Source organism: Phoenix dactylifera, chromosome 11 (assembly GCF_009389715.1).
Source record: "Phoenix dactylifera cultivar Barhee BC4 chromosome 11, palm_55x_up_171113_PBpolish2nd_filt_p, whole genome shotgun sequence".
NCBI lineage: Eukaryota > Viridiplantae > Streptophyta > Magnoliopsida > Arecales > Arecaceae > Phoenix > Phoenix dactylifera.
Window position 1 is genome coordinate 5,447,897 of NC_052402.1, and position 24,206 is coordinate 5,472,102.

General features: G+C 37.9%; 2 protein-coding genes across 5 annotated transcripts; one reads left to right on the top strand and one right to left on the bottom strand.

Annotated features, from left to right (window-relative positions):
* The first annotated feature begins 2,962 nt into the window (after positions 1-2,962).
* LOC108511215 (protein BIG GRAIN 1-like) lies at positions 2,963-3,700 on the top strand. Its single transcript, XM_017842286.2, has one exon. The coding sequence runs from the start codon at positions 2,963-2,965 to the stop codon at positions 3,677-3,679; it is 717 nt and encodes a 238-aa protein (XP_017697775.1). The 3' UTR covers positions 3,680-3,700.
* Positions 3,701-6,907: 3,207 nt separating this feature from the next.
* LOC103705179 (vacuolar protein sorting-associated protein 26A) lies at positions 6,908-23,408 on the bottom strand. 4 transcript variants are annotated; one of them, XM_008788805.4, is made up of 12 exons: positions 23,100-23,408; positions 22,890-22,995; positions 18,817-18,891; positions 16,748-16,822; positions 16,571-16,643; positions 14,720-14,764; positions 13,370-13,481; positions 11,911-11,977; positions 11,039-11,083; positions 10,083-10,138; positions 9,805-9,980; positions 6,908-7,335 (listed from the first exon to the last, which is right to left on the bottom strand). In XM_008788805.4, exons 2-12 carry the CDS (start codon positions 22,890-22,892, stop codon positions 7,157-7,159), a joined length of 906 nt encoding a protein of 301 aa, XP_008787027.2. In that variant the 5' UTR covers positions 22,893-22,995; positions 23,100-23,408; the 3' UTR covers positions 6,908-7,156. The 4 variants fall into 4 exon arrangements, with proteins under 4 accessions (XP_008787027.2, XP_008787026.2, XP_026659700.2 ...); XM_008788804.4 differs by having other exon boundaries at positions 23,097-23,408; XM_026803899.2 differs by having other exon boundaries at positions 22,935-22,995; positions 23,100-23,406.
* Positions 23,409-24,206: the final 798 nt, after the last annotated feature.

Sequence of the window (24,206 nt, forward strand, 5' to 3'; positions counted from 1 at the left end):
TGTTCGTAAAACTCCTTTTGAGTTGTGGAAAGGATGGAAACCAAATTTAGGACATTTACACATATGGGGTTGTCCAATTAAGGTGAGAATTTATAATCCACGCATGAAGAAATTAGACCCCAGAATGGTTAGCGGTTTCTTTATTGGGTATGCTCAAAACTTCAAGGGATTCAAGTTCTATTGTCCCACACATTGAAGCTAGAAATGCTAAATTTCTTGAGGGTTATGAGTTTAGTGGGAGTGGTTTTTCTTAGACCATATTGTTTGAGGAAATAAAAGAACCAATTGATGAACTAAGTGGTGAATCAATTGGGAATATGGTTGTGTTTCAAAATTTAGTTCCAAATATAATGGAAGAACAACCAATTCAAGAGCAACCACGCGTTAAGGATCAAACTCTTATGGAATCTATTATTGAATCAAGACGATCTTCAAGAATAAGATGACCAGCAATATCTAGCGACTATCTTGTATACCTTCGTGAATCCAACTTCTGATATTAGACCTCAAGTTGATCCTATTCGTTTTCAGAAGCCATGGCAGGGGATCATTTCTCTCTATGTCATGATGCCATGAAAGAAAAGACGAAATCAATGGCTAAGAATCAAGTCTGGGATCTCATTGAATTACCACAAGAAGCAAAAGCCATTGGCTGTAAATGGGTCTTTAAGACTAAAAAAGACTCCTCTAGTAATGTTGAGCAATATAAAACTAGACTTGTGGCTAAAGGTTTCACTCAAAAAGAAAAAATTGATTTCCATGAGACCTTCTCTCCAGTTTCTAAGAAGGACTTATTTAGGATAATCATGGCACTAGTAGCTCATTTTAACTTAGAGCTACATCAGATGGATGTAAAAATGGCTTTCTTACATGGTGATCTTGAGGAAATGGTGTACATGGATCAGCCTGAAGGATTTTCATCTAAGGATAATCATCTAGTTTGCAAATTAAGAAAATGCATATATGAACTTAAACAAGTCTCCCGCCAATGGTATATTAAGTTCCACAACATTGTTACTTTATATAGTTTTATGGAGAACATTGTTGAACAGTATATATACCTTAAGGTGAATGGGAGTAAATATATTTTTCTACTCCTATATGTGGATGATATTTTGATTGCAACCCGTGATTTAGGTTTGCTACGTGAAACTAAAGATTTTCTTTCTAAACACTTTAAGATGAAGGATTTGGGTGAAACCTTATATGTCATTAGCATAGAGATTTATAGAGATAGATCCCGAAGGATATTGAAATTATCTCAAAAGCCTACATTGAAAGAGTTTTAGAAAAATTTAATACAAAGTTTTGTTCACCTACAGTAGCACCCATTGTCAAAGGAGACAAATTTAGTTTAAGACAATCACCACAAAATAGTTTGGAACTAGAGCATATGAAAAGCATACTTTATGCTTCGGCAGTTGGTAGCTTGATGTATGCTCAAGTATATACTCGTCCAAATATTGCATTTACAGTAGGAATGTTGAGAAAATACCAAAGCAATCTAGAGCAGGAACATTGGAAATCTGCCAAAAAGGTGATTTGGTATTTACAAGGATCCAAGAATTTCAAGCTTACTTATAGACATACAGATTCCTTGGAGGTTGTCGGATATTCAGATTCAGATTTTAGTGGATGTTCCGATACAAGAAAGTCTACTTTAGGATATGTTTTTTTTCTTGGCTGGGGAGCTATATCTTGGAGAAGCATCAAGTAGTCTATAACTGCTTTATCATCTATGGAAGCAGAATTTGTTGCATGCTATGAAACAACTTCACAGGCTATCTAGCTAAAGAATTTCATAGCAGGACTAAGGGTCATTGATTCTATATCAAGACCAATAAAGATCTATTGTGATAATATAACTGCAGTTTTCTTCTCTAAGAATAATAAAAGTGGCAGCTATAATAAACATATGGATATAAAGTATTTGGTTGTGAAAGATAAAGTAAGATCTGTAGATGTGTTTATTAAACATATCAGTACTGAACTGATGATTGCTGATCTCATGAGTAAAGCATTGCCTGCAAAAGTTTACATTGATCATATGGATCATATGGGACTTATTAGCTCATTTGATGTATGATCTTTCCCTCTCATTTTTGTATTCGCATTTTGCGAAAAATGCTTACAACTTTGATCCATGACTATAGTTGTGCACATAAAGTTTATCTTTTATCATGTATGGTATCTTTTGATACATAAGGAAAGGACCCTAAAGAACTATTATTTAGTCATTCGGTAAGATATGGATATATCTTATAAAGTACGCATCAATAAATACCTTATATTGTAATACATAAAAGGAAATGTCTTTATAATAAGATATAATTGCTATGACTCATTTGAATGGTATTTGTTGATAAACATTACAAGATTGGATAAGTTTAATTTATGACTATAATACAATTTTGTCACCTTTATATTATGTGGGCCAAGTGGGAGAATGTTAGCACGTCTTCTGATTTTAAGAAACTTGATGTGGCCCACTTGATCAAGTTTATCCACATCAGGATAAACACAACCTCGTTTAAATACTGACTTAATCTAATCTAATTAAAAGTTATTCAGAGTTTGTCTTATCAGGTAATTTTCGTAATGGATGGAAACAAATTAAAGAGAAATAATAGTTATGTGTGAATGCGTGAAGCAGATTTTTATTTATGATATGGGAACCCATGCTAAGAATAGCAAGCATATATGTCAACGTCAACAATATATATGTATATATATTTACATTCTTCCGTGAAATCGGTTTGGAATCAATCGTTGCTTGATTGGCGACGGCAAATCCGGAAACTTTGAATCTGAAATTTCAATATCAATTGTCCTGTCCTATATTGGTAATGATTTATGGTCAAAAAAACTGTCCTGTCCTATATTGGTAATGATTTATGGTCAAAAAAAACTATATATATATATATGTTGATTGTCTTTGTCTGGTCATCGTTTAGTTGTTGGAATGGAGAGGTGGCCAAAGCAGTGCGGGAACGTTAAACCTTCGTTCGCCTCGGCCCTCCTCGACTTCATCGACCGGTCCATCGACGAGACCGACGGCGGAGCAGTGAGAGAGCACCGCACCGGCGGAGCGCCTGACCGCCTCTACGACCGTGGCCCGGCCGCCGTTAAGAAGCAGTGGAGCTTCGTAGCCGACCGGTGGCCAGTGGAGAGGAGAAGCAACGTACCGGTGGCCAGTGGAGAGGAGAAGCAACGTACCCGACTTCGCAAGCCCGATAACCGCCGTGGTTTCTTGGCAAACTCGACTTTCATCTCCTCTGACTGCTCCAGTTACGGTGGGTTCTCGTCCTCCAATGCCGAGTCGGTGCCCCACCCGGCCGGGCTCCGGTCGATCCGCATCGGCAGTTTTCTTTACCGGTCCGAGGAGGCCATCTCGAAACCCCCGGCTCCGCCGCGGCCGGTGGCCGCGTCGCCACCAGCGCACCCCCACCAGGACAAGAAGAAGTCGGGCTTGATCCGGAGCAAGTTCCGGGATCTGAGGAAGTCCAAGTCTCCGGCGTCGCTGGGGGCCCGCCTCGCCAGCTTCCTCAACTCCCCCTTCACCGCGGCCGCCGCCGGGCCCGCCTCTGACCCGCCTCTGGCAGGGATGAGCTTCCGGCGTACGAGACCACTCACTTTGGCACCAATCGCGCCGTCTCCCACGGTCTCATCGTGGAATTAAACAAAAAAAATGGAAATGAGAAAACAGGGCGAAATTGGAAGGAGAAAAGAAAAGCCAGCGTAAACCACTAACTTGTTAGAGTTTGTGATGAGTCCCATCAAATGGAGCACATTTCTATGATGGAAAGGGAGCTGGTATCACCATCTCCATCAGTTCCTGGTCTATCCAGAAAGTTTGATTTGAGATTAGTTTGACAATAATGAAATTTCATAGTAGAAATGACTACAAGAATCGAGTGATTCCAGATATATTAGCTATGGTTATGCTTCGAGATATACAGGATAAAGGTGGCATAGTGATTGGATGGTTATCATGATCCATCCATCTCTTTCTTTATGTGTATGGAATTTACTTGAAACATCAGATTCTCTTGTAAGATTGCATGATGTGGATACACAGCCTGATTATATAACATAAAAGTTCTCTTTAACAATTACTTGGTTTCTTCATACTATTAAATAGCTATTAATTATGATTCCTTGGGAAGGATATATAGAAAAGGAGCTCTGGAGGACTCAGCATAGAAACCCATAGTTTAGAAAAACTTGATCATGGGAATTATATATGAACAGGATGGAGAGTAGAAAGATTCTGGTCCATACTCTTTGTCGTTGGATCGAGGGGCATGCATGACCCAATGAATCGCGACCAAGAATTTTAACATGCTTATTAACGGTGAGTTGTCCGGTGCGGGCTTATTGGAATTTAAAATTTAAAGTTTAAATTTCAAAATGTGAATGATGCATAATGACTATATAGAAGGAATTTCGAATTTTAAATTTGGAGCTTTGTTAGGATAATTGTATGAGGATTTGGATTTTTTTCTATTTTTTTTCTCCCCCCTATTGTACTCCTTTTATCTTGTACCCTTCTTTTTGCCTTTAAATCTGACCTCTATTATTTTCTTAAATAAAAGTATTGGACTTCAAAGTTGCTATATAGAGTATAATTCCCAAAATACTTCCCTTATATCCTTCTTGTGGAAAACCATGTGGAGTGGTTCTTAAAACTAAAGCTAAAACATATAATCGGGAAAAACAATACCTAGTGAAACTAAACCACAAACAAGCATCATGGAGGAAACATGACGTAATTTTATTGTAAAGTGCAACAGACAAGTTGGAGGAAAATGAAGCAAGAAGAAAAAGGGAGAAAGTGGGAAAATATTGAAAAAAATAATTAGAAAAAAAGTTTCGAGAAAGGAAAATTTTAAAAATAAAATAAGATAGCGAACTTTGTAACTCACTCATGCTAAGCAAGCACTCTACTATCTAAACTATATGTCCGCATGCTCTGTATGGATTCTTTGCAATGTAGAATCCTGCACTTAATGGCTGCCATCAGAAGATAGGCGACCAACAAATAAGGCAGCCTTTTATGTTATACACAAGGTGTCTTATTTGATAGCCGTCCATCTTCTAATAGCAGCTATCGAGTACCGCATAGCGCTCTGTAGTGCGCAGCGGGTGTTTCCAATTTGAAGTGGGAGAGGACCCCGGCACATATTCTAGATTCTGGATGGTCCCACAGATTAATAATGATAAGGTTTCTTCTCTTCTCAACTGTAGATCCTGCACATATGATGAATGGTCCAAGTGGGTAAAATAGTCTTGTAAGTTTGTAGATCTAGCAACAACATCAAGTCAGTGCTGCAACCATTGAACCGCATTTTTTTGGATCACATTAGCGTTAAATAGACATGTACATCAAACTACCATCTTTGGACTCAGATCTTCTATTAGGTTCATAAAGTATTGGATAACAACAACCTCATGTGTTTCCACATTATTTAAGGACTATTAATGATTCAGTAGTTGGTGAAGAGCGTCTTGCACAATATCTTTTAGCTGTTCTAAACACTCAGAAAATACCCTTACATTGGGAGCATTTGGTGTGCTTGGACAATTATCAAAGGGAAGGACCAGCAACTATGCCTGGCGAAGAGAATGAGAACATATTTAAAGACTCATCACCAAAGAGGAGGTGGTTGAATAAGTCTGATGTGTTATATATCGAGGTATTACATCTATGAGGGCCTTAATTTATGGTTATATGCACGACCGTCACAAGCCGATAAGAAAAGGGCAATCAGTTATTGAAGTACATCGAAAGATAAAGATGAGTATGACTACTATTTCTACCTCGATTTATAACAAGATTAGTCGATATTTTACACAATTGGAGAAGAAAGTTGCCAAACTTATTGAAATTATATCTCAGGTGGCGACATTTTCAATATAAGCATCATCAACTCCTATAGCAAAGTTATTTTCCAAGTCTGGAGATTAGGATGTACCATCCAGTGAGGAGGATAAGGAACTTGCAGGCTCTTAAAATTCATATCTTCAACCTTGCAAGTTAAAACTTGAATCGAAATTCCTATGTATGGTGGAATTGCCAACATAGAGATGCTAAATAGCTAGCTAGAGACCCAGTTCACTATCTATAGATATACTAGTGTACAAAAGGCAGCTTTTGTGCACCTCAAGTTTTCCAACCACGCTCTTATCTGGTAGGATTCGTATATTAAAAACAACATCTTTAACATAACTCGGAACAAATTTAAGAACTTAATTAAGAAGCAATTCCACCTAATTAGTCATGAGGAATGTTTGTGGATAAAGTAGCAATACCTATTTCAGAAGTATGATCAATCTATTCAAGATTACATTATTGTGTTCCATAAGCAAGCTAATGCTCCTTGGGTGTCTTCTATAATTATAGTTTCCGCACTCACGCCTTTGCCCTCCAGGAACCGAAAAAAGTCTCAAGCTTTTCATGTTGGCAATATACGTCTGTAAATCCAGAAATCTGGTGAACATGATTTTGTACATAATTTTCCTTTTTTGAGTGCCGGTGTCCAACTTTTTGAATCGTGAGACATTAAGATTGATGACTGACTACAGTAATGAGTAATATTAGCCAATTTGAAGACACCGTTTTTTTTGGTATACAGCCAATTTGACATCTTGTTTATTATAAAGTAGCAGAGACTTCACTTCTCGATTAAATATATAAAAACGAAAATCGCCCTCCTTTCTTCCTCCCTGAAGAAGAAAAATTAAAATGATGATTCGTTTTAGCATTGGCTGCCCACTTAGCTGAGAGATGTTGCTTGCAAACTCTCACTTAATCTTCACTAAAGCTAGCCCAGCTTCTCGCATTAGTGAGAATTGGCATGCATGCTTAAAAATTAAAAAACAAAAAATCTTCCAAGAAAAGTGCACGGTCAGCAAGTCAAGTAAGAATCTCAATGACCAAAGATATGGTAATTTCAACTCCAGAAACAAACAACAGGCTGAAAAAGAAAGATTGCGTTTTGTGGGAAAATCCATAACTTAACGGAAACAAAGACCAACTGGCTGATATATACACAATTAACACACACAAGCCTCCAGATTGCTGTGCATCTACACAGTCAAAGCTGAGGCCCATGAGGAGTCCAATCAGGCTTCGGTGGGTTCTCCGAAGGGAAGGTCAAGAAGTTTCTTGAAGGCGGTATACTGTGATTTCTTGCTGCTTGAAGTACCGCCGATCCTCCTCATCCACAAGAACTAAATTTAGGAAATACTTCACACTGAATTTGTTGTTAATGTTGCGATAAGTTGGCGTCAACTCATATGGACTCAGGAATAATCTAATCGGAATCGATTCCCCTGCAAAAAATTCAATTAAGTAAATAATTAAATAAACAAAAAAAATATAGAACTATACATTTTTTAACCACATCAAAATTCATATAATGAATCATCCACAATAGTTTTTGCATTCTAAACCGGCTCAAAAGCTCCAGATTTCAATATTTTCTATACTAAATGCATTATGCCATAATTCATTCAAGAACGATAATATGATTCATCTACAGGCCTGTTTTGAACTAGAGAAGCATGTGTGCCCAACCTAGACATTCAGTCTTGTTATTGTTGTTGTTCTCGTCAAGCTTAGCTTTATTATTGACAAACATTTTAAACAATCTCCTTCAAACTTTTCACCCAGAAAATTTCCTACAGGAAATATATGGACAAAAGGGGAAAGAGATAGCTAGGGGATAGCAAGTGCATTTGTAACAAGTACACAAGACTTGCTATATTCTTTTCCAAAGCCTTGGAGTCACCCAACCAAAATTATCTAAATCCTGATAAGTGGGTTAATGTAGTTCAATTAGAACATTAGGAGTCCTATCAAGTATGTTTTCATAAGCATGACAAAGGTAGCAAGTGCATTTGCAACAAGTACTCAAGGCTCGCTATATTCTTGTCCTAAGCCTTGGAGTCACAGCCAAAATTATCTAAATCCTGATAAGTTGGTCAACAGAGTTGAACTAGAACATTAAAAGTCCTATCAAGTGTGCTATCATAAGCATGAAGAACCTTTCACAAACAGATCCTCAACTAACTACCCTGCATGAACTGAACTAGCCTATATAGATAGGTTAATAAGGACCGACCAAAGCCCACATTGAGTTGATCAATTGAAGGATCCTATATCAACTAGATTTTCATCTATTCATTTCTTTTGCATTGCAAGAACTTGGCAAGCATTAGAAATTTCAAAGACAATCTTTTACCCTCTCTCTCTCTCTCTCTCTCTCTCTCTCTCTCTCTCTCCCAAAGAGAAAACAGAGTTTTGGTTGAGCATTTCACCCATAGGCCAAAAGGTCTATCCATCATAAAAACCACATGTGAGAAATTTTTCATTTGTGAAAATAATGCTTTTATCTATTTTCATAATAATTTAATAATTTATAATCATATATTGACAGGTTACATACTAAATGCCTAAACAACTTACTAGTACTGATCACGCCTATGCTTAAAAATGATTTAGTCCGGTACCATAAAGCTCAAAATAAAGATTTGCAATATTGACCAAAACCAACCGGTTCGAAGCATATTGAACTGAACTAGTGCAGAACTAGGCTAATTTACAGGTTCAGTTCAGGTCGGCTCCGCTTTGTACAGACCTGTTTTGTTTGATTGCCCGAGCTGAATCGGTATTTTAGTATTAGATCCCCCCATCCACAAGTCTGTTTGTCTCTCTCATGTTTTCTCATCTTTGAAACCCTAGCCCCCTCCTCCGCTTCAATGCCGCCGCCGCCGACACTGACACTGAGCAACTTCTCTGCGGGTTGGCTCGATCTCCCTCATTGAACACCCTCGTCCATTGCTCCGCCGATCTCCCTCACTGAACACCCTCATCCATCTATCCGCTAATCCCCCTCCCCCCTCCTATTTCTCTGACTCTCGATATAAGTACCAGCACCTTACTGGTGTACTGTTTGTTGATACGATATGGTATAGCACCTTACTGGTGTACCAGCACCTTACTGTAGTAACCCAGTTCCTGACCAGTATACCACCCAATACCGATATAGAGAATCTTGCAAAATGCTAAATACACCGCTCTCCTATTGAATAGCTCATCAATGTCCAACAACTTGAAACTCAGCTGAGCTTAGATGCTAGTGCCAATGCTCTCTAACAACTCATAATTAATGTTACATCTTCAGTTCAGTAAGCTGAAAAGAAACACAGCACAAAAAGTGGTATTTACACATGCATTTTTTGTAAGCCTGCCATATATGTCTTGCATGAAATACCATTGAGTCTTATCAATATTCATGAATCACCATAACCAAGTATTCTGAGAGCTAAGTTAAACTATTCCATATTTAACAGGTGATCAGATACTAGGTCGCTAGAAAGATGCAGACACTTGAACCATTAATTGGTGAGATATAAGTTGTTAGAAAGCTAAAGACACTAGAATCATTAATGGTAGAATTTTAAAGTTATGAAAGATTCAGCAGATATTCATGTGGCTAAATAAATGAATTGAAGACCAGAATTTGTCTCTGATAGCCAGCAAGAATAGGGGGTCACCATTAGCCACAGATGCCACACATCTTGCCTTGAGATACACACAGCATGCCTTCAAACATGGAACAGCTGCATTCAAGGATACTCGCGCATCTCAAGGCAGATTGGATGGCACCTGTGGCCAGCAGAAACTTGTATTCTGACAAGCCAGAAGACCCAATGCATTCCTAAATAGGAATAAGGCATCATAAAACATCCAGATGTATATCACAGAATAGTTTAAATATTGAGTTCAATACGAGATACCTCTTACAGGAGCACCATCCATCAACTCAAATTTTGCAAGGGTCTCAGTCTCAACATATGTATTAGGCCCTGATCCAGTGGATTCACGTCGTCTAATCTCGAGCTCCATATTTTTTATTTTAATTCTTACTAGAAGAAAGTATATTTTGCCAATGATAACATCCTTCAGATGATACCTGAATGAGGTAAGCTCAAGTTAGAAGGCAAAAAAAAGCCTACACTTCAAATTTAAGCAGAACAGGTTGAGAATAGCTATGTCTATGTGCTGCCAAACTCACTTGCTTTTGTTGTATTCAAATTCAATGTGCAAACAATCTTCAATTCCAACTTCCATCTGCAAAACTACCACCCTAATCAAGACAAACTGATTTACTGAAATAAAGCTAAAAATTGCATTATTATAGCTGTTACGGAAGGCAATATCTGATAGATCATTTTTCTCTGATATATGTGTAGTTGTTAGATATTTTCCGAGCATTTAGAAAATAAAATCATTGTTTGGCTTCTTTAAACGAGCTACATTTCATCATATCTCCACATAAGAAATTTAATTACATCTTGAGTCGGCAACTTCAATCATTCACCTAATGCAGACATTGACAAACTAGAGGTTCACCTTAAAAAAAGAGGAAGATTCATGGAATGTCAACCCAACATTAATAAGGAAAAGAATATACATTAAGCAAAGGTCTAACCCAAGGAGGTAAGATCTAAAAGTGATTTTTCTTTTTTCTTCAGACACATGGCATGACATGCATCACTACAAGTGTCCCCCTCAAATGACAATTAAAGACGACCCTTGCTGGGAGCAAGGATGCTGGTACTTTTCAATAATCTATTACTGGTTCACAGGCAAATAAAATATCCATGGACCATATTCAGCTGCATACAATTTGGGATGTTGTATTGGCAAAATCTTGATGCTAACCCTCAGCACTTCAAATTAAGCACCAATGCTGTCATTTCATATTGTTCTCATCTAATGACTCATTCTCCATATTGTAACTGATTCGCCGTTTTTCTCAAAATATCATGAATGCTTCTCTGTCATTTAGTTCCATAGGTTGTTGGCATCAGATTGACAGGTTGCAAAATGTTCTTAAACATTGATGGATCATTCTTTGATCCATAAAGCTGGCTCATATAGATTAGGATGAGGATTCCTGGTTGCTCATTCAGCTTAACTTTTTCCTGTTAACAGCTCAAATTTACACATTCTAAAAACTGAACTAACCTTGATGCTGTTGTTTATTGTTGGAAGAGGAGTATAATTGTGAACCTGATGGAAAAGAAAACACAAGACATTAGACACAGAAAGATGTAGTGGTTTACAGAGACAAGTTGAAATGCATGAATTAGTCTCCTCAAAAAAGGAATGCATACTTGGCATACTTATTCGTCAGAGTATACCCACATAACACAAATGGTTTCAATGAACATCATATGAGTTGTGTCATTTATATAATATTCATCACCATTTTGTTTTGATAAGGCACAAATAATTTCTCAATGTCTTTGCTCTAGAAAGTAAGAGATCTTTTGGAAATACAAAACAACCTCTTCAATTGAATAAAAAAAATACTACTATGAAAAAACTCTGCCTTTTCTTCCAAGAAGATGACACAATTCTTTTTAATCATCATCTAACACCAAAATCTGTAGTAATATACAAACTTCAACATCTTAAAAGTAAGTTCATGTTCGTCATGATCTTATTTCTCATTACCCTACTCCGCCTACCCCCTCTTCAGATCCCCATTCTATGTATGACTTGTAATCTTCATTCATTATCTTAATGAAATCCTCAGTAGGTGGGAGATCAAGTTTGTCATGTTTTACAACTTCAAAATGTGTGATCAATGAGAAATGCCATTACATTTTAACTTTCTATATATAATGGGATAGTATACTTCCTGGTGTGGTATAAAATATACCATTCTGAAAGAAGAGGATAAGTCAGGAAACATTCCGCATCTAATGACTTCAGTTCCGTTGAATTTTCAAATAATTATTGCAATAGAACTATACCATATTTGGCATTTGATGCCATCCTATGCTACTTGGTATTCATATTTATTTTCTTTAAAAGATGCACCATGGACTTACACAGAACTCCTGGTATTCCACAATATTGCTGACATAATTACGACTGACTGTTACTTTCAAGATATACCTGGAAGCATGTAGAGAAGATCGCTTCAGTGGAGAAGACATGATATGACATATATCATAATCATTTAAATAAAAAGGCACATATGATTCCAAAATTTCACATGATAAGCTCCATCTAGACAATGAAATTTAAGCTGTACAATCAGAATAAGCTCAAAAGTCAAAACAAACAAATAGTAAGCTGAAGGGTACCAGAAATTATTTTTGCAGGAAATTAAACTCAGAATTAGCTGGAAGCAGTTCTTGATTAGAGACTCTGAATTAAGCAGGTTTTGTAAATCATAAAGAGGGTGACAAGCTGAAATCATGATACATCACCAGATGTCCATATTTCTGTGCTGCTAGTAATCTATAATTTCAGATATTTTAAAAAATAAACTAGTAAATTTCAATAATAGAAGAAATTACTTGCCATTTTTTCAAGTAAAATGTTGGACACAACACAAATATCACTTTTGAAGAATTTACATATTCTATTTTAAGGAAAAACCTGAAACATAAAATGAACCAAAGTCTGAGCATTTATGCGATGTATTATGTAGATTTCACAAAAGCTTGCAATCATAGGAACAAGATTGACAATTGATTTGGAAAAGATCTTCCCAGACCAATTTATGAAAAAATAGTTCAATAAACATGCAAGAAAACATGCAAACTTATCTTTGCTTTCCAGACTGACATTCCCACATGCTTTCTACAATATATTCATGATATCTTGCTAGTTTTGATTTACCGGATTTTGCATATTTGATAGAAGCCTAGGAGTGGCAATTTATGGCCCAACCCACAGCCGACCTGCTTTAAGTAGGTTCAAGTTTGGCATAAACAGGTCCAAGTCATAAATGAGTCAACCTACTTAGACCTGTTTAATAAACAGATTGAATTGAGGTTTAGACCTCTAACTCGTTATAACCTATTTTTACCCAATTAATAGTTGCGTTGGGCCATGACCCGAACCCGTTTAATCCGTTCAAGATCCACTCAACTCGTTTAAACTCATTTAACTCTTTTATGGCCTTGCTTAACCTATTTAAAACCCATTTAAGTCCTGCTTAACCTGTTTAAACTATTTAACTTGATTCAATCCATTTATTAAACGGGTTATGCAGGTCGAGTTGGGTTCCTTGTTTAATTAAAAAAAATCAGGTTTGGGCTTGGAAATTTGACCTGTTTAATAAACAGGTCAGTTTCGAGTTGACCTCTTTCTACTCGATTCTAGCTTCTTCTCTAATGAAAGCTCCCTACCTAATAAGCATAAAATACCCAACCCCAGATAGTTTTTTTTCCTGTTGTTGAACTAGCCAAAAATATAATAGAAATTGCACAATTTCCACATGAGAAACAACTCGACTTTATTTAATAAGCATGTGAAACATATAAAGTGATTGCTTACCTCAATCTGACATTTATCCCATTATATGACTCATACGGCATTTCAACAGTAGAAAATTCGAATGGGTATGTTTTCCTTTCATATATTTCACCAGGAACATCTAATTCACGCACTGCATAAGAAAACATTATGTTGAGGCCATAAAGCTATCTAATCAAATGAAGCAAGAACCTGTTAATAAGCAGCAATTTTTTAATAAAAAAGTGGTATGCAATAAAATGGCAAAAGTATCGCTGTCATGGAAATGCATATGTCATGGCTCTTGTTTTGCTTGTCACCCTGCCATATGGAAGGACAATTTCACCTTATGAAACAAGGACGGACTCCTTTTTAACTAGCTCAATGGTATGTTGAAGATTTGTTAAAGTTTCATATGAAGAAAAAGAAATTGTGTTAAAAAGATATCTCGAAGAAAATGAACATGAAAAGACTTACAGTAACAACCAGGGATTTGAAGATATCCATGGCATTAGAGTACCGCGAGAGGATGGTGGGAGAGAATATAACAAGAAATAGCAATTTTTGAAACCAGTTAGCATTATCTAAGGTACTCTTACATTAAACTATAGTCTTTAGAGAAACAAATGAAAAATCAGCAGGAACAAATAACTAAAAGCTTTTATGAGTGTTTAGCATCTAGACTGCTAGTAAACAATAATTGAACATTAAAAATATGCATGAGCAGCGAGCATCTGGAATGCTAGTAAACAATACTTGAACATTAAAAATATGCATGAGGGCAATGATGTGGGCATGGTTGCATTGAGAAAGGGGAACCACAAGGTATTTCGTACATCAAGAAGTAGCAATATATACAACAGCATTCGAAACATGAAAGTCATTGCTATCACATGCATGAGCAGTCATGCTGAGAATGGAATTGCCAATTGCAGTGATGTTTTTCCAGCTGCACCAAACTTAAAACATTGCTCATCTTTATACACCAGATAACATGTATTCTAATATTTGGAGTGATGCTAAACAGAAATTATGTCTACAGTCATAAACCATTAAAACCCAAAGAGGGTAGTAAATTCAATTTGAAGCAAAAAAGGAATAAAATGCAGGTAGAGGATAAGGTAAAATCTGAAGCAACAGCAACCTAGAGTTGATTTTGTTAAAGAATTCATAGAGTACAGCTGAGACAACTTAGCAGGGTTTATTAGCACCCAGGATGTATATCCTTATGTTATAGTTAGGAGTTGAGACAAACTTGAGCAGCGAAATCATTAACCTATAAGAATAGTTTTAAAACTAAATATATTAGTATCTGCTAATATTTTCTTCTTTTTATCGGTACACTTACGCAGCTCAACAGTAAGATAATCTCACTCTCCAAGTGTAACTTACCAAGGGAAGTGAAGTCATAAAAATTGCCTCTGTCAAAATACAGCTCTGTGAAAAAAAAATGAAAGAAAATAAGGGAACATATAATAATTAGTGGTACCCAGGAAATCATTACAGTAAAAAATTATGCTTCTGTTTGCACACTTCACAGCAGATGAGTGACAAAATACAAGCAAACTCAAATAAAATACACATGAAATTTCTCAGTATGATGAATAAAAAGAGGACAATTTGAAACTTAATTATTTTATTTATATAGAAGACTGCAAAATAGAGTACTGGCCTAATCTGATAGAAGGTTCCTAGAAAAAATAAAAATTGTCACAGAATAAAATCTTAATAAGCGAAACTATTTCCAGAAATAGGTTATGCATGAGATGAGAAAGAATCTCTTAGAACTGCCGTGAAGAAGTGCATGAGTTGTTGGGGTTTATTATACGGATCGGGTATTGATGCCCTGTGCATGCATGTTTGTCTCATAAAACATCTATTAAAGGCAAGCAGAATGGGGAATCAGAAAAGGAGGGGAAAAGTATTCAATGTAAATAATCATAGACTCATAGTATATCATTTGCGAAGCAACAAAAGGATATCATAGCATAACCACCAAACCTCATTCTAACCTTCAACAGAAATATGTGTTCAAGGAAAACTTAGAGAAAAAATAGATGTAGTGAAATCAAGATTAATACAAAAAAAGTTAGGCATGGACGAAAAAGTTAAACAAAAAAAGGTTAATAAAAATTTTAATACATCTAATAGAATGTTAAGAAAAACCAGTTCATCAAAAAATAAAATCAGAAATAAAACAACATAGAAGGTCATTACCACCAAGAGGCACTCTTAGTTGCACCAAGATGACCCTATACGGTGCAACAGGACCTCTCTACAAAATTAATAAAGATTAATATCAAGTGTATTTTAATTTTTTTCAGAAGATAAAACTAAATAATTATTTTTAAAAAAATGATGTTGGAGACAAATAGTATGTGACGGTATTTGGTTCATAGTTGTATAGGCATGTACTGAAATGATTTAATGTCTTAAGGCTTTCAAACTTGTAACTATCTTATGGCACATCAGCATGCTCATATGAATGCTGATACCTAATTGATGATGCTATATACTTGTTTCAGTGTAATAAACACATCACATATTGAAAATCCAAAAGGCCTTTCATAACTCTTATAGGTAGCACTTAAACTAATATAAACAACTTAAGAAGGTATCTAACAACCAACGAATGATGCCTTACTGCTTCAATAACATCATGATCTTACCAATAATGAAGCAAATTGCTGACCAACTAACAAATATATAAAATTTGAAATACCTTTGTTTTAGGTCAACAAAAGTAGATAGTATATTGCTGATGAACTAATTAAATTACTAAGAAAAGAAAGGTGTATATCATAATTGATTAATTTATGACACAATTATGAACATGATATTCCTAACTGGAATAATCAAGGAAACAAAGCAACATAAGAAGATGGTATATTCATGACATATTGATGATGAACTAATGAAATCATTAACAAAAAGTTGGATGTTATAATTGATTAATTCATGACAATCATGAATAGAATATTTTTTACTTGAATTATCAAGGAAACGGAGCATAAATAAATAATATACAACTTGTATTAGATATAAAAATCATGACTCGCAATACTTTAACTTTGACATGGCAATAAATAAATAAAGAGCATTGCCCTAACTACAGTAGGTTTCTTGTTACATATCACAGACAAGAACATAAGAAATATTGTGACCACATGCACGCCTACAACAGCCACCTGATGTTCAACAAGCACTAATCAGACTCAAAAGCTCTGAACAAGAAAGACACACCTATCCGACCAAGGAGCTCAACTTTGATACCATTGTGTTCGACCTTCTTTCCTTGAATAGGATCGATAATCACCTGCATGATATAGACCTCAGCACAATTATCCATCCAATTTCTGCATAAGCAGAGGAAAACCAAAGATGATAAAGCTATATAAAACAAACATATGCTCAATATACCTCCCCAGATATGGTTTCTTGACTTTGGAAAAGTGGGACCATAGCGGTCTTACCATTATCCTTCTTTATTGAAGCCTGTATACAAAGAGAGCAACTTATATCCATGCAGATTCTCAAGTTCAGAAGTTGTTGGGAAAGAATGATGTCAACAATGTAAAATTAGCTGATATTGGGAAAGCGGTTTCCCAATGACAACATGAAATGTATAAACCAATTCTCTAAAATAATGAATGCAGCCCATGAGTTATAATCCTATTCTTGACCCCAATAAAATGTTAATACCTTCGCAGTGTACATGTGAATGAGAGAGATAGAGAGAGGTGCTCCACTAGCAAGAATATAGGTATGAGCATAGATAAATTATAGATATATGTACGTAGCCATACATATACATATACATACATAGATAAATACACAAATATATAAAAACACAGGCATATACACACATATTTATGAATGCTGCCCATATTTATATTCCATGTTTAATAATAAAAATGTTAATCCCTTTATAGAGTATATGTAAGTGCATATGTATGTATATGCACGCATTCTAGATCCATGTACATGGATAACACAAACATCACAGGCAGATACTCACACATTTATCATTCAAGAAGAAAACTAAATTTTATTGTCATCTTATCTAGTCTGAATGTCGCATCCTAGCAATCACAGGCACTGTTTTGTGCAAGTACGACTACTTTCCTTGGAAATAATATTAGTCTTGAGAAATGGACAAAAGAAAAGCAACAAATTCCTTCAAAAATTATCGAGGAAGTAGGATTTATTAAGATGTTTTAGCTCTCATAAAATTTATTGTAATAATGTTTGCAACATGGATGCATACAGAGGTGTCAAAGAGTTGAGGAGAGGTGGCTCTGCTAACTCGAATTAGGCTCTAAACCCTGAAAATTAGGCTCAACTCATATAGAACACTTTATTTGATATCAAAGACTTGTCTTGCCTAGATCACATTGGAAAACAAATAATCAAATCACTAAGGAATGATGTAATACAACTACAGACTGAAAATAACATTCTCAATGAGAAATTATCTCAGAAGGAAAGAGAGATTGCCGAGAGATACAAAGAGATGAAATCACAGTTTGATGCTTAAACTAATTCTCATGTGTCAACAAGATACACAGTACCAGCTCAACTCGTACTGGTAAATTATCGGCATGGTGAAGCTTGGATTAGGCGAAGGTTGGATTCCTTGTCTTAAATTTGTACTTTTTAAACCCTCATTCAAATACCCACAAATTTCAAACCAATATTCAATAATATCATTCCCTTAGTAAGTTATTCTTCTATAAGGAAAGATTAGGCATATTTGAATCACAGATGCCACATATGAAACTATATTTTTAGTTGGTTTCTGTTTCTAACTTTAAAATTATACTCTTTTCTACTAGAACCAAGACTATCCTAAAACAACCCAAAGCTAGGTCATTAGCTGAGCCTACTTCAAGCTCAGAAATAGCTGTTTATCTAGAATCTACATTTTAGTTATGCTTTAAGAAGCCAAAGGGTTTGTTTACTCCAAAAGTTGAACCCCTGAAAATTCCGATTGGTCAAGCCAAAACTCAGCATGAACAACAAATAGAAGACACAACTTCTTTTCAATGACTAAGCGATCTATACAATATTCAAGAAAATTGCTCAGAATAGCAACCCTAAAAAGCTGTTTAGCATATGCAGCAGGTATCATACAGGAGTGATTCATGGATTCAGGCCCAAGGCAAAGGGACCAATGATAGTTCCACTGGCAATACTAGCTACAATAAAAAGCTGAACAGAATATATCACTAATCGCCCAACAGAGGCACAAAAGATCCATTAAACAAAACGGTACAAACAGTATAAGCAAATATTCAAACAGATTTTTTCCCCCATGGGCATTAAGAGTCTGACCATGAAAATCCAGCAATTAGTAAAAACCTCAGCTCACATGATGTTTCTACCAAGACTCACAAAACATGCATCCATGATAAAAACAAGATTAAGAAATCTAAGAAGTCGGTTGATTTACAACCTCAATATAATGCCATGAATACCTAACATTTTACCTGTTTTCTAGTCTTCCCATCAGAAAAGGTGATTGTGATGTTACATGGTGGCTTGAATGCTCCAACAATGAAATTCTGGAGTAAAAAAGTACAATTTATTACAAACAAGAGAATACAGCTATTAACCTATATAACAAACATCAAAGAACAACCTATATACTAACAGATTCTAATGTACATGTTTGTAAGTAACACAAGCAGTAAGCTACAGAAAAATAAAGATTAAAAAAAAAAAGTGATGAAATCTCTATAAATGCCAATATCTCCAATCAAATGCTCAAGAAGAATTTACCTAGGGCAGAGCAGCTACACATTCCAACTAAATGCATTGTAACTATGTGATACACAACCTATGTGAGCTTTTCCCTAGAAGAACATCTTTTAAGCTTCTCTGGAGTTTTTTTTTTTTTTTTTTTTTTTTTTTTTTTTTTTTTTTTTATGTTAACATCATTGCCTTCTCATCCCCTCTCCCTCCCCTCTCTCTCTACGCCCATTCCATGACAATATTCTACATCCACCAACAAATGTCACAGTGCAAAAATGGGATGGGTTCCCCCCTTTTTTTCTTCCGTAGATATTGGGGTATCATTCGGGAAGCTGTGATCGAGGCTGTCCAGTGTTTCTTCACCCAGGCAGCCATGCCTGAAGATTGGAAGGCCACTTTCATTACGCTCATCCCGAAACGCCAAGAGGCAGTAGAGCCGGGTCACTTTAGACCCATCAGTCTGTGCACAACCTTGTACAAGGTTGTGGCGAGAATCATGGTGGGCAGGATAAAGCCCCTACTGCCAGGCATTATCAGCCAAGAGCAGGAGGCTTTCATTGCGGGAAGGAACATTTCCCACAATGTCATGTTGGCTCAGGAGATGATGTGGGATCTCCAGCGAGCATCGAAGCGGGGCAGTTTGATGGCTGTCAAGCTGGATATGGAGAGGGCTTATGACAGGATCAGATGGAGTTTTCTCCGGAGGGTACTGGAGGCTTATGGCTTCCACAGGCGATGGATTGGATGGATCCTAGGGTGTGTCCAGGGGCCAAAGTTCTCTATTTTTGTCAACGGCACACCTTCGGTGTTTTTTGAGTCCACCATGGGGCTGCGGCAGGGATGTCCCTTATCCCCTTATTTATTTATCATTTGTTCTGATATATTGTCCCGTGCCCTCCAGAGGGCGTGTGCAAGCCGGGAGCTGGGGTCCTATGTTCCAGCACCGGGGGCGGGACCTGTCTCTCACCTACTTTTTGCTGACGATTGTCTTCTTTTGTCCAGAGCGTGGGTTTCGGAGGCACGTGTACTTCGCAGAGTGCTGGCAGCTTACTGTGCGGCATCCGGACAGAGAATCAACTTCACGAAGTCAGCCATCCAGTTCAGCCCCAGCACAGAGAGCAGAGTCAGACAGGAGATCAGGAGTATCTTGCAGATGCCCGAGCAGGAGGGGACTCTGGTTTACCTGGGAGTTCCCATCACGGGCCGAAGGCTACGAGTGGCGGAGTGCTCGGGGTTGGTGCAGCGGGTCGAGAGTAGGCTGGAGGGATGGAGGGCATCTTCACTATCCATGATGGGGAGGCTGACACTTGTCAGATCGGTGCTTGGGTCCATGCCGGTATATCTCATGGCCAACACTGTGGTCCCTAAGACGACTCTGTTGAAGATTGAATGTCTTCTCCGGAGCTTCCTCTGGGGGTCCCATGGTGGGGGTCGTGGGGTACATTTGGTGGCCTGGGAGCGGGTATGTCGGCCCACCAGTGAGGGTGGTCTGGGAGTTCAGTCCCTTCTGGAGCGGCGTGAGACACTCATTGCACGGCACGCAGCTCGTTTCTTGTTGGAGCCACATGGGCTTTGGAGTCGGGTGATGGCAGCCAGATATGGCCGAGGGAGCCCCGAGGCGGCACGGCGCGATCGCCACATCTCTTTCATGTGGCGTGAGATTGGGAGGTACCTGCCGACCGTGTTAGCCCATACCAGGTGGCTGATGGGCGATGGCCGGACCATTGTTGTGACTGATGACCCGTGGGTAGATACCATTCCCTTGAGATATTGGCCGACGACGGTGGATTTCGAGGCAGCAGTAGGGCTCCGGGTGTGCGACCTCCTAGCACCAGGGAGGGCAGAGTGGGACGTGGACAGACTCCACCAGTTGTTCGGGGCACATCTAGCCGAGAGGATACTTTCTCTGCCAGTACCAGGATGCGAGGGCCCAGATGTCAGGGTTTGGAGCACTTCATGCAGGGCCAGTGTGAGGCTGGGTGATCTGGCCCGGGTGATTCAGCGCGAGCATGAGAGTGGATGGGACGGTGCCTGGATTTGGAGGTCTAGGCTCCACCCGAGAGCAGCACTTTTTCTATGGAAGGTGACGTGGGACCGCCTTCCGACGAGAGCTGTGCTGAGCCGACGTGGTCTGGGGATCCCTGCGGAGTGTGGGGCCTGCGGTGCGGATGAGTCAGTTAATCATGTACTATTTGGATGCTTTTGGGCGCGGCAGACATGGCAGTGGACGGGTATCCCAGAGGAGGTTTGGCGGGAGAGGAGACTGTTTCTACAGATGATACGTCAGTGGCTGGCTAGTCCCCGGACATGTCAGGAGGCTATCCGAGCGACTTGCACCGCCCACCAGATCTGGTTGGCAAGGAACGCTCGCACCTTTGGCGAGCGTAGGATGTCGCCGAGGTTTGTTGCGGAGTCTGCTCGAGTATTGGCGATGGAGTTCAGACCTACCAGCCCTTCAGATACGACCTTGATAGCTCGGGACACCTGGGGTTCTTTCTCTGCTCAGGCAGCTCTTCGGACGGTGTTCTTCACATGGGAGCCCCCACCCCCGAGTTTCCTCAAGGTCAATTTTGATGGCTCAGTACTAGACAGTGGTACACGAGGCGGTGCCGGCTTCGTCATACGAGACCCTCACTCTCGGGTAGTGGCAGCGGGCGGCTGCCGGCTATTCGACACATCAGTGCCAGCGGCGGAGTTGCGAGCTGCCTGGGCCGGCCTCTGCCATGCGCGGCGGGTACTACGGGCTAGCTCGATCATCTTGGAGGGCGACTCATCCACTGTTATTGGGTGGATTCGGCGGGAGAGCATTGACCATCCTCTGATCCGGGATATTAGGATGATGATGAGGGATGTTGTGGCCTTTGAGGCCAAGCATGTATTTAGGGAGGCCAACGGGGCGGCTGACTGGGTAGCTGCATATGCAGCACACCATTCGGGATACGCCCTGTGGGCAGGAGAGCGGGAGTTGCCATTGGCACTACGCGAGATTTTGTATTTTGATGTTCTTGGGTGTATTCGGATACGCGTTGTCTGAACAACCCGTTTCAAGCAAAAAAAAAAAAAAAAAAGAATTGCCTCACATATTCGAGAAATCCACCCCAAAACATTAACAGGAAGTTTCTGGTTAGGTTGGAACTAATTCTAAACCAGTATTGGTCTCAGATTAAATCTATATCAACTTCCCAATATTAGCCTTGAATTTTGCAAATTCAAAACGATTATTAAAAAAAATATTAGAGAGTAGGTTTAACCATTCTGAAGTTTATGTCCCAGCATCTCAGCCATTTATATCGTTTATACTTCAGAGTGTGACAAATAATAAAAGGATGAATTGAACTTTGAGATAATATGAAACCTAATCGACTAAGTAAATTTATTCTTTTTTTATTTCTTCTGCTAGAAATCACTGAAAACAACACAAACAATGGATACATATCCTCTAAAAGGGTCACTATTTATTTTCTTCACTTGTTTTTTTCCCTTGAATTCTTTTATATTTTTCCTTGAATTCTTTTATATTTTTTCCTAGCGTTTCAATGTGTCTATTTGAAATTATTATTTTTTCGAAACCATTGAAACTCGACCTAAACTTCGAAAACCACTAAAAGGGCCACAATCTCAACTTTTTGGTACTGTCAAAACTAAAACTTCTCAAACCTCGCGAACCAAGACTTTCACTAAACGTAAAATCCATCAAACTCCTAATCCATGAGCGTCAACAAGTGCGTCATTGAATTGCCAACAAAGTACCAATCAACTTGAAGTTAATTCTGCAAGAATTACAGACGAAGAAGAACGGAAAACTTACCATCCTTTTAGCAATCAAGAACTGATCTGAATAAATCACCCTTACCCTTGATTCCCCCTTGATTCTCCACTCCTACTCCGACTGTTTCTAACCTCTCCGACAATATCTGGAGAACAATCGAAGAAAGATCGTGAGAAATCAGTTATCGATCTTGGCCGCAATACCACCCCTCCAAACAAATGTCGAAAGACATGGGATCGAGGAGACCACTTAGACACGGCGAAGATCGGACGACTCGAGCAACTCCAGATCCCGATCGCTCGCGGAAATCTCGAACTACGAGAAGATTGGACGAGAAGACGGCTAAACTCCACGGGGAGTGGCGGAAGGCGGAGCGTCGCTGGAGGAGATGGACACCGACGGCGCGCGGTGGAGGAGCGAGGGGCGGAGACGGGGATTCCTCAGAACGTCGAGAAAGGGAGAGGGGGGGTTTGAAGAGAAGCTCGGTTTGGGACGGAGGAACGTTCGGATCGTGTACGGATGCAGTCGGAGACACTACGCTACGACGGACGGCATTCTTTTAGTGTCCGTGGTCAAAGCCAGGTTGGACCGGAGCCGAGCCGGGTTGTTGATTTAGACCTGTGGGTGCGATCCGTTCTTATACTTGTTTTAGGCCCTGTCTGGGGGAGCTGTTGGCAGTAGAGCTGTTGGAAGTAGAACTGTCTGAAGTAGAGCTGTTATAAAAAGCTGTTTGCTGTTTGGTAACTACATTCGTAAAATGCTGTGGTACTTTGTTTTGTGTTTGGTAAACAAACTGAGAAAGTACTTTTGTATGACAAAATTACACATTGCATAGTATTATACAACAAAACGTAATAAAACATAACATATATTAATACATAAATATACAATATAATATAATATTTTTATAATATAAAATAATATTATTATAATATAGCATAATAGTAATATAATTATTAGAGTAAATTAATATTTGGTAATATAACATAATATTAAATTATTTAACATAACATATTAATGTATTATGATATAATGTAATATATATTATATTTATAGTATAATACAATAATAAAGGTATAAAATATTATAATTATTAGTATAAATTAATTTTTCATAATATAACATAATATTAAATTATTTAAAATAACATAATAATGTATTATAATGTAATGTAATATAATATAATATTTATAGTATAATACAATAATAAAGGTATAAAATATTATAATTATTAGTATAAATAATTAATAATATTGAAATATATTTATTTATTATCTTATTTATTCATTCATTCATTCATTTATATAAATATTTATTTATTTATTTATTTATTTATTTTTTATTTTTAAAATTATC